Below are 11,787 nucleotides of genomic sequence, written 5' to 3'. Positions count from 1 at the left end.
CAGATATGATACTTTTTACTAGAAGGTACAGGATCCCGAGTTGGCACACCCCGCAAAGTAAATTGAAGTAATTTTGGATAGCAAACTATCATGGAAGCATCTTCGCACCCTTTATCGCTCACGTCGAAATTGCCACTTTGGAAGCGTGAAAACCACTCTTTACAACACGTTTCAGCTGCAATCTTCTTTAAAAGGTAATAATGAAGCATGACTTCCCACAAATGCTGTTTTTTTAGGGACGAAGGTAGACATTTTTGAAGTCAGATAAGAAAGGATCTTTACGCTTCAAACGAATATCAACTACTGCGATCGAGACCTCACATATACACCTTCAAATCACCAGTATATTACTTGAGCAAACACAAAAATAATATCAGCAGCGACACCTCTTTAACGAGGGCGGAAGCTTTTTACCATAACTTCCTTTAAATCCGATTGCAGCATAGGGCCTCGAGGGTTGTCATCTTGTCGTGATAAGGGGCTAAGTAAGTGCAATGATTCCGAGAGGGACAAGGGCTCCCAAGTCGTTAAGGTCGAAGGTGTGCGCTGAAGCTAAGGCAGAATGTAGCGCCATTCACAGGATAGTGGTGGTTACAGAGGGCATCTGTCTTGTATCAAGCGGCCCGATAGATAAACGTGGATCGATGTCATGTCTATAAGCCAAATACTAGCTATCTGCTATAAAAAGTAGCAGCCCTATCATTGTACTAGAAAACCTAGGCTAATCGCCCATCTTTCCGAAATAAATCGATTACTAAAACCATAGAGTAAGATCAGGTATTGTGGGCTATTCGGGTAATGTAGTCAACGTCTATATTTTTCATAATAACGAACATGCACTAGAAAGATTTCTTATGAACTTAAAAATTCATATAACGGAGCATGACGCATTCATATAAATGAGGATGACGATTTTGCTCATTGATATTTTCTTTCACCACAACTGATTTTGGAAGACCTTCTCGGAATTCGTCGATGAGTGAACAGGGGCAACCAGGAAAGTTTCATTTTACAAATTTTTTACGGTGCTAAGAGGATGGCGCTTGCTCGCCGTTTAATGATTTTAGTTCATCAGTGAATTTTTGTCTTGTTAATCCACGTCGAATCTCTCTTGCCAACAAGTGCTACTTTGGACTAAGTAGGCAACTGAGCAGTAAAGTCCTCCCTCGACGAATAAACCTAACACTCTACAAGGCTCCCATCATGCCCGTCCTAACGTATGGCGCAGAAGCGTGGACGATGACAACATCCGATGAAGCGACGCTTGAAGTGTTCGAGAGAAAGATTCTGCGCAAGATTTTTAGACCTTTGCATGTTGGCAACGGCGAATATCGCAGGGGATGGAACGATGAGCTGTATGAGCTTTACGACGACATAGACATAGCGCAGCGAATAAAGATCCAACGGCTAAGTTGGGTGGTCATGTCGTCGGTATGGATACAAACGCTCCGACTCTGAAAGTATTTGATACGATTCCAGCTGGTGGTAGCAGAGGAAGAGGAAGGCCTTCTTTGCGTTGGAAATGTCAGGTGCAGAAGGGCTTGGCCTCACTTGGTGTGTCCAACTGACGCCGGTTAGCACGAGAAGGAAACGACTGGCGCGCTTTGTTAAATTCGGCCAAAATCGCGAAAGCGCTTATCGCGCCAATTAAGAAGAAGAAGAATAAACCACGTCAGCAATTGTGAAAAATAATCACACAAAAATGTTTTTTTTACAGTTGTTGTAAACAATTATGGAAATCTATAACTGCGCAAAGTTGTAGGCGAGATTGGAATCCGCACTTGACGAACTTGGTACTCTTAACAAACAACCACCAAATCTTGTGGCAAGTTTTGATCTAGTATCGTCAAAAACTACCAAATATATGGATTTCTAACACCCAAAACCTCTTTGCTCATTGCTCAGGCGCACTAAACAACAACCGATTCATTTGGAAATCCGAGCGCGCAAATGGAGATGGATAGGCCATTCACCACCGGACTTAATGCGATGTCGGCTCAAGTAAAGGCAAAGACTGAAAACCGAAGCGATTTTAAAACATTTCTGAAGGCACTATGCTCCGCCAGATGGCGCTTTAGCAACTAAAAACAACAAAATAATTGGGGCATTCTGTTAGGTGTTCGGCCGAGCTGCTCCTCCTTGTTGCAACAAATGGAGGAGCCTACAGTTTTATGCTGACTCCGACCGGCAAATGATTTTTATGAGGAGATTTTTCATGGCAGAGATACACTCGGAGGTTTGCCATTGCCTGCCAAGGCGCGATCGCTATTCGGAAAATCTTTCTCTTCATTTTGGTGTTTCACAGAGATTCGAACCTACGTTGACTTAAATGCTTAAGTGAATACCATAGCTTTTACAAGCACTTTGACGTCGCAAAAAAAAAAATGTTTTATAACAATATTTTTTCGCTCTTAATAATTAATTTTCAAAGCAATAAAACAAACTAATGTGAATACAAAAAAGAGGTTGTCTGTAAAGTCGGTTTACTAACGATAGTTTAACGTGATAACGTCATAAGAAAATACTGATTGAATGGTTGCATTTTTCAAAAGAAAATTTTAATTTTATTTGTTTGATAGATATTTTGTATGGATATAGAGAATGAGTTAGCATTAACATAATATAACATAACATAACATAACATAACATAACATAACATAACATAACATAACATAACATAACATAACATAACATAACATAACATAACATAACACAACACAACACAACACAACACAACACAACATAACATAACATAACATAACATAACATAACATAACATAACATAACATAACATAACATAACATAACATAACATAACATAACATAACATAACATAACATAACATAACATAACATAACATAACATAACATAACATAACATAACATAACATAACATAACATAACATAACATAACATAACATAACATTACATAACATAACATAACATAACATAACATAACATTACATAACATAACATAACATAACATAAGATAACATAACATAACATAACATAACATAACATAACATAACATAACATAACATAACATAACATAACATAACATAACATAACATAACATAACATAACATAACATTACATAACATAACATAACATAACATAACATAACATAACATAACATAACATAACATAACATAACATAACATAACATAACATAACATAACATAACATAACATAACATATCATAAAGCATTCACCAACAGCTTTCATTTGATACCCATATTGTACAGACACGTCCGAAGGTTACCCGGGTCTACGTTTTGACCTATATCTCGAGACCCTATCTACCAATAGGTATTCAAACTATACGGAAATCATCTTCAATACCTACTTAACAATGTGTGTAAGTTTGGTTTAATTCGGTTCAAAGACACGGCGGGTCCACGTTTTGGCATATATTTCGAGACCCTAGTCATCAATAGGTATGAAAATTACCCCGTATTAAAGCACTTATCAACAGCTTCCATTTGATATCCATATTGTACAAACACATTCTAGGGTCCACGTTTTGGTCTCTATCTCGAGACCCTAGTCACGGAGCGGATGGAAATACTCTGAACTAAAGCATTCACCAACAGCTTCCATTTGATACCCATATTGTACATACACATCCGAAGGTTACCCCGGTCCACGTTTTGACCTATATCTCGAGACCCTATCTACCAATAGGTATCCAAACTATACGGAAACCATCTTCAATACCTCCTTAACAATGTGTGTAAGTTTGGTTTAATTCGGTGCAAAGACACGGCGGGTCCACGTTTTGGCATATATTTCCAGACCCTAGTCATCAATAGGTATGAAAATTACCCCGTATTAAAGCACTTATCAACAGCTTTCATTTGATACCCATATTGTACATACACAACCAAAGGTTACCCGGGTCCACGTTTTGTTCTATATCTCGAGACCCCAGTCACGGAGCGGCATGAAAAATACTCTGTACTAAAGCATTCACCAACAGCTTCAATTTGATATCCATATTGTACAAACACATTCTAGGGTCCACGTTTTGGTCTCTATCTCGAGACCCTAGTCACGGAGCGGCATGAAAAATACTCTGGACTAAAGCATTCACCAATAGCTTCCATTTGATACCCATATTGTACATACACATCCGAAGGTTACCCGGGTCCACGTTTTGACCTATATCTCGAGCCCTATTTCCAAAATAAAATATAATCCATGCTACTCGTGAATGATGTAGCTTTCGAATGGTGAAAGAATTTTTAAAATCGGTCCAGTAGTTTTGAGCCTATTGATTACAAACAAACAAAGTTTTCCTCTTTATAATATTAGTATAACCAACATATCTTATAAGGTATATGGTAAATATTACCATACATTTTTTCCTTCATACATAATAAAAAATTAATAATAATAACATTAAAACAACAGGTATTATTAACAAACTTGGTTTTATTTTAAATTCTTCAAGTGAATCAAATTAATAATAATCAATAAGAAGGCATATGCAAATACAAATACGTGAATTTATATATGTACATATGCGCATATACATACATATATACGCTCACTTAAGTAGGAGAGAGCAAGATGTCGAACGTTGCCGTTCGTTTGCTTTGTTTGCTTTGTCGTTCGTTCCGCCCTTTCGCTTGCAGTTCATGCAATGCAATGAGCAAGGTAACGTCAAATGAGCAAGGTAACACTAATGAGCAAGGTAACACTAAAGAGCAAGGTAACACTAATGAGCAAGGTAACACTAAAGAGCAAGGTAACACTAATGAGCAAGGTAACACTAAAGAGCAAGGTAACACTAATGAGCAAGGTAACTACATATGAGCAAGGTAACACTAAAGAGCAAGGTAACACTAATGAGCAAGGTAACTACATATGAGCAAGGTAACACTAAAGAGCAAGGTAACACTAATGAGCAAGGTAACGACACATTTTTTCGTGCGTACAGCCTGTTAAATCGAATTATAAGACGTTATCACGTCAAAAACTAAGAACTCTAGTTGGACATAATGAATAATCCGTATGCTATGAACTGCCCTTGCACTAATTAGTTCACTTCGCGCAGTTAACACTGTATTAGCATTTTAATAATTGTATTTAACCTCCACAAAAGCTCAGTTTTTACTTATCACAGCAAAAGTATTGCACTAATACACATCTATGCCACCAGATGGCGCGTGCACTGCGCACCGAAAGGTGGAGCTTTTTGCGTGCATTTGTATGTAGGTGGCGAGTTAAGAAGGCTCCAGCACGCATCAGGTACTCCAGCGAGAAAGCTTTTTCACAGACGCCAGTAGCGACATGTTGTTATTGCTTTTGCTGTTGCAGTAGCGACGTTTTGTTTATCAAATACAGTCAAATCTATGACTTGGCTTTTTTGCACAGTTTATATATTTACTCACAATGAAGTGAACGCTTATGGCGAGCTAAATGCCGTCCGCGAAAAAACATAACAAACGATAAGCTTTTGGAAAAATAATAGGCAGTTGTGTGAGCTTGAGTGGAACAGTGAAAAAAGCAGAATTACAAAATTGAACAATAAACACTAATGATACAATAACAAAGTAGTAGTGAATTATTGCATTTGGAAAATACTACACAAATGATTGAATACTTGAACGATGACTGCTTAAGCGAGATATTCCGATATCTAAACGTCAAAGAACAGCTGATGCTGACAGCTATCAATGAACGCTTTCGCAGTATAATCGTTGAACGCTTTTGGCGCCTTAAATTCAACAAATTCACCACCAAAGGCGATACGAGTTGTGATGAACTCAACTTAACGGAATTTCAAATATTCTACCACCTAATAGCGCCACACATAAGTGAACTAACAGTGCACAGCACAGCGAATGTGGCATTCACCAGCTACTTGGGACGCTACACCAAACGACCAGATCTCGCTTTTTACTTCCATTTCCAGTATCCATCTTTGCGCGTGCTGCGCTGTTACGACGAACAGTTTCATGCTGGCTATTTAGCGACTTTGATACGCAAGTGTCCGCAACTGGAGGTGCTCAAGTTGGTCAGTTCATATATGACGGGTGAACATTTGGCAGGCTTGCGACAACTGCGTGAACTCTATGTGACCAGCAATAAATTGGAACCCAGATATTTTGCTGACATTTTCCACAACACAAAATTGACACGCGTGCATTTGACTGGCGAGGCAACAAATAGACAGGACATGAATGTTGTGCTTGAGGCGATTTTGCCAAAAATAACGGAGCTACGTTACTACGATGAGGAGGAGCATTTGACAACAAAAGATTTCTTTGCGAAATCAGCGCAATTATTTCGAAATCTAGAAATATTATATTGTAAATATCTCATGAACTTCGTCTACTCGCTGCAAACGCTACGAGAGCTGCATTTCGAAAGTCATGTGCAGCTTGACGATTTATTTGTATTAGTCACCAACAACATGCACTTGGAGCATCTCTATCTGGGGCTGAATTTAAGTGTGCTCTCAAAGTCGCGCGAATGGATTTGTGAACTATCCGATGTGGTGCGTGGGCAGCCACAACGCAAGCGAGTATTCACCATACACTTGGACTTGGTGCAGAGGTCCGTGCAGCAACTGCAACAGGTGCTGGAGGTGAGGTTGATTTTTGAGATGTGTACAAAATAAAATTTCCCTAAACTAAATCCACTTTCATTCACTTTCAGGCTCACGATTCACGACATGGCTTTCTCAAACCCGCTATAAAGATACGAAAATTGCCCATCGATGCGTCCCAATTTCCGATTTTGATTAGTAAAACCGGCATTGAATTTGCGCTTAAATCCAAATGATTTACATTTAAGTCTGCAAAAGATGTTTGCTTTTAAAATAAATGATTAAGAACGATTTTCGATAAAAGTGATGCGCAAAAACAAATATTAATAATGTTTCTTTTAACCTTCATTCAACCTTTAAATGTAACTTTCTTTAACGTAGTTTTCTACATCACCTGTTATTTGTATAGATTTAAATGAATTACACGATTTTTTGTGTTGAATTTCTAATTATTTTTATATATTTATTCGAGTTGTTTAGTTATTCAACTGAATAGGCGATAAGTAGATTATATCGGGTGTTTTTTAACTACATGAAAACTATCGATATCGATAACTGTGGTTTAACAGCAGAGAATGGTAAACTGTGTTGACATTTCTCTTTAGTAAGTAAGATTTGGCAAGTCATCATGAATCGTTTAACGCTTCCAAATTGTGGAATTTTACTTTGAAAAAACAATAAATCTATTTTTGAAGTTCATAGAGCACTTCGTCTATTTTACGGTCAATATAATCAGTCTAGCAAGTGGCGAATAGTTGAAGCAACTGGCATAAATTAACTGCCTAGAGCTGCCTTAAATTACATTTTCTTGTAAGATAGTGATTTATACCAGTTTAATGAGGTAAAACCTAACTCGCTAGCGGCGAATCTTACTCGATAACTTTGTGGTTGCTTTTGCATGCAAATTTTTCATTAAGTGAGCAGAGCAAAGAAATAGCGAGCAGAAAAGTGACGAATAGAAGAAGCGTGTGAAATGAATGGACAGAATTCGGCTGTCGAGCACCCCAAGACATGCCAGCCGAAGTTGCTGGTACAATTTTATTTTTCACCAAAGCAGATTGGCCAATCCATATTCCTTGTTTCGGAAGTGATATGAGATTCTTCGTACGCACCATGCTTTGGCCTTAAGTCGGCATTATTGGCGCCGTACCTTAGCCATACCCGTAACCATAGCAATGAGCTAACCTATAAGCACCACTGTAAGCGATTATAGGTGCCGCACCATAACGCTGTAACCATAACCGTAGCTGTATGCATCTATTGAATTTTGTTTTTTCCAGTAACCGTTGGCAGCATTATTTTGCTTTAATATTTGTGATAAAAATTGTAATATTAGAAATGAACGACCTAAAATTAATTGACTTAGTAGAAAATGCTCCGATGATAAAATGGATATGTTGCTATTAGTTCTACGTCAATATCACTTGCTTATGGTTACGGTATGACTAATCGACAAATGCTGTAATTTGTGATTATGGTTATGGTTCCGGCTAAGGCGTTATGGCTAGACCACTGAGACCACTAATTGCGACACCAAGAATATAATGGAGGTGGATAAAAATGGTATCAAGTGATAATCTAATAATTTCAGCGATTTATTTCTTTTCAAAACGGGCATCTTCTAAAAAAGCTTTTAGACTGGCCAGCCCGAACGCTAATCGACTTCAATTGACTCTTTACCTAGGTTGATTGGACTATGCTATTTATAAGTCTTTATTTTTCGGTTCAAGAGCCCGCATAAAAAGATGTAATCTCTTAGCCCTTTACCGCATATGAGCCCATATGCAATACCATAGCAACTTTGACTTAATTTTATTTCCAAATTAAGTATTATTATTATTTTTTTTTAGGGTAAGGCGGTGGAAAATGCTTAATGCATCATCAAAGCTATATTTAGATAGAGAGATATATTTATCAATAACACTGTGTGACAAAAAAACAAAAATTAAATATACTTTTATGGAGACCTAGCACAACTTGTGGCTATAGAAAAACTAAAAAAATGGTATAGGAGAAATTTCCAATACACCCCCAAAATCTCATTTTATGGCCATAAAACCGTTTTTCAGTAGGTTGATGTGAATAATCACTCCTAACTTCGCCAATTTCCATCCGATTTCGAATTTGTTTTTTTAGTTCGAAAGAAGAAAAACAAGCCTTTTTGACAGTGTGTTGACAATTTTTCAGAAATGACAACTGACGAGACTGTAGACGGAAGTATTTGAAATTTTTTTAGTTTTTCTCTATTTTTTAAACTTTGACATAATTTTTACGATATTATCCGATATTGAGGATTTTTTTTAGTATACTACTGTTATAGTAAATTTAATTTTGCGTCGAATGAGCTATATTTGACTGTAATTGAATTAAAATTAATAGAGGTGTGTGAGTTTTAAGATTTTATTTTTTTTTTTACTAATTTGGTATGTAGGTATAGCTTACGCTAAATGGGAATAAGGACGTGTTTTGATGCGTTATTATAGATACGTAATATTTATTGGAGTGTATATGTATACATAAGAGTACACTGTACTGCATACAACAGAACTGGTTAGAACTTACGAAAATATCTGACATATTATAGCACATTTTTTTTCCAAGTGTACCAAAGTTCACACTGTACATTGATTAACAAAAGAAGTTTGTTATTATAATTTAACCTTATTAAAACGTCAAAGTTTTATTGTTTGTTTCATTGAAATTCAAGAGATATAAATCAAAACGTTGCCAGAAAAGTCGAATTTCTCAATACTCTCCGATGATGTGGCATCATCAGCCTTATCATAAACCAGATGATTGTTATTTTTGTAAAACGGACGTAAACGGTCATCATTATAAAACTCGAAATCACATAAAGTATGCTGATGTTGCAACTGTTAAGAACCTCGTAGTCTTGGATGATATGATTGACTCAACTGCAGGAACTGAAGGAAGTTCAACTCATTGCTGATGACGATCAAACTGATAACAATAAACCTGGTGATGAAGCATACTTTCCGTCTGGTTCTAAGTCTTCAGAACGACACATTGTATCAAATTCAGATTTTCAGGACCTTTCTCGTGATTTACTTCTATCGGGAAGGCAATTTGAAACGTTCGCTTCTCGATTTAAACAATATAATTTAGTTGATGACGACTTCAGATGAATGATGATGATCGAATTTCATACAGAGAAGTATTCAAAACTGATGAAGAGAATGACAAATGTACCGTACCATACTAAACTCCAAAGGGCCGTTTCCAATGCATTTTTAAGTTTGGAACCAGTTCCGTTGTGTACTGCACCATACCATACCGTACAGTGCTGCACTGCACAATACTCCAATAAATATTATGTGTTTATAATGACACTTGTTATCATTTTCATGCTTCGATGCCTACATACCAAATTAGTAAAAAAAAAAATGAAATCTTAAAACTCACACAACTCTATTAATTTTAAATCAAGTACAGTCAAATATAGCTCATTCAACGCAAAATTAAATTTACTATAACAGTAGTGTACTAAAAAACATCCTCACTAACGGATAATATCGTAAAAATTATGTCAAAGTTGAAAAAATAGAGAAAAAATAAAAAAATTCCAAATACTTCCGCCTACAGTCTCGTCAGTTGTCATTTCTGAAAAATTGTCAACACACTGTCAAAAAGGCTTGTTTTTGTTCTTTCGAACTAAAAAAACAAATTTGAAATCGGATGGAAATTGGCGAAGTTAGGAGTGATTCTTCACATCAACCTACTGAAAAACGGTTTTATGGCCATAAAATGAGATTTTGGGGGTGTATTGGAAATTTCACCTATACCATTTTGTTTAGTTTTTCTATAGCCACAAGTTGTGCTAGGTCTCCATAAAAGTTTATTTAATTTTTTTTTTTTTTGTCACACAGTGTAATGAAATGCAAACAAATTATGACATTTCCTTCTATCACAAAAGAGGTGTTGCTGCTGATACTATTTTTGTGTTCGCTCAAGTAATATACTGGTGATTTAAGGTGTATATGTCTAAAGAGTTGGATGTTGACAGATCAACCATCGGTAAACATCTGCACGCGATGGGAATGGTCCAGAAAGCAAGTAGTTGGGTGCCACATCAATGGAAGGAGAGGGATATTGAGAGACGTTTGGTGTCGTGTGAGATTCTTCTTGAACGGCAGAAAAGAAAAGGTTCTCTGCACCGGATTGTCACTGACGATGAAAAATGGATCTATTATGATAACCCTAAGCATCGAAAATGTTGGACCCTGCCAGGTGAACCAGGTCTATCGACAGTGAAAAACAATATTCATACTTCAAAGGTTATGTTGAGTATCTGGTGAGATCACAAGGGTGCCATCTATTATGAACTCCTTAAACCATCTGAAACTATCACTGACGATGGTTGCCGACTGCAGCTAATGAGTTTGAATCGAACTCTCACAGAAAAGCGGCCGGAATGGAACGGTAGACATGACAAACTGATTTTTTTGCCACAAGACAACGCCAGGTCAGAAATATTTAGAGGGACTGTATTGGGAAATTTTTCCCCACCCGCCGTATTCCCCAGACATTCCACCTTCGGATTACTATCTGCTCCGATCAATGCACTCAGCCCTTATTAGAGAGCGGTTCATTTCTTACGAGAGCATCGCAAACTGGTTCAATGAGTGGATCAAGTCAAAAGAAGTTGTAGCTCCCAATGGCATATACTTCACATAATATCACTTTTGTGTAAGTGGGTGAAACAGCTGAATTGAGGTGCGAGTGATTCATTTCCAAAAAACGATAACAGAGTAAAGCGTAAGTGCTTTTTAACAACAAAGAATATTCTCATGAAGTACTTTTCTTTCTCAACGGATAATAATTTTTCCGCTTTTCAATTGTTTTGACGTCTTTTAATTCGATTTAGCCGGCTGCACGCACGAAAAAATGTGTCGTTATCTTGCTCATGCGTCGTTACCTTGCTTGAACTGCAAGCGAGAGCGCGGAACGAACGACAAAGAGCACAATCGGCCCCCGGATTCGGCAACGTTCGACATCTGGCTCTCTCCTACTTGAGTGAGCATATATATGTATGTATATGTATGTATATGCGCATTTGTATATAAATTCACATATTTGTATTTGCAAATGCCTTCTTCCTGTGTGCATGGTAAAGAACCATTTCTCTGTTGAGAATAGGTCGATGATAGGAAAAGTAGGAAATGAAAGGAAGTGTTTCGAGTGTAATGTGTCTTGAAAGAGGCAAATCGATGAT

General features: G+C 37.1%; 1 protein-coding gene across 1 annotated transcript; it reads left to right on the top strand.

Annotated features, from left to right (window-relative positions):
- The first annotated feature begins 5,297 nt into the window (after nucleotides 1–5,297).
- LOC128863131 (uncharacterized) lies at nucleotides 5,298–7,196 on the top strand. Its single transcript, XM_054102089.1, has 2 exons — nucleotides 5,298–6,593; nucleotides 6,665–7,196. The coding sequence occupies exons 1-2, from the start codon at nucleotides 5,595–5,597 to the stop codon at nucleotides 6,788–6,790; spliced, it is 1,125 nt and encodes a 374-aa protein (XP_053958064.1). The 5' UTR covers nucleotides 5,298–5,594; the 3' UTR covers nucleotides 6,791–7,196.
- Nucleotides 7,197–11,787: the final 4,591 nt, after the last annotated feature.

The sequence above is a fragment of the Anastrepha ludens genome, chromosome 5 (assembly GCF_028408465.1).
Source record: "Anastrepha ludens isolate Willacy chromosome 5, idAnaLude1.1, whole genome shotgun sequence".
Taxonomy (NCBI): domain Eukaryota; kingdom Metazoa; phylum Arthropoda; class Insecta; order Diptera; family Tephritidae; genus Anastrepha; species Anastrepha ludens.
This window is presented reverse-complemented; position numbering and strand designations above follow the sequence as displayed.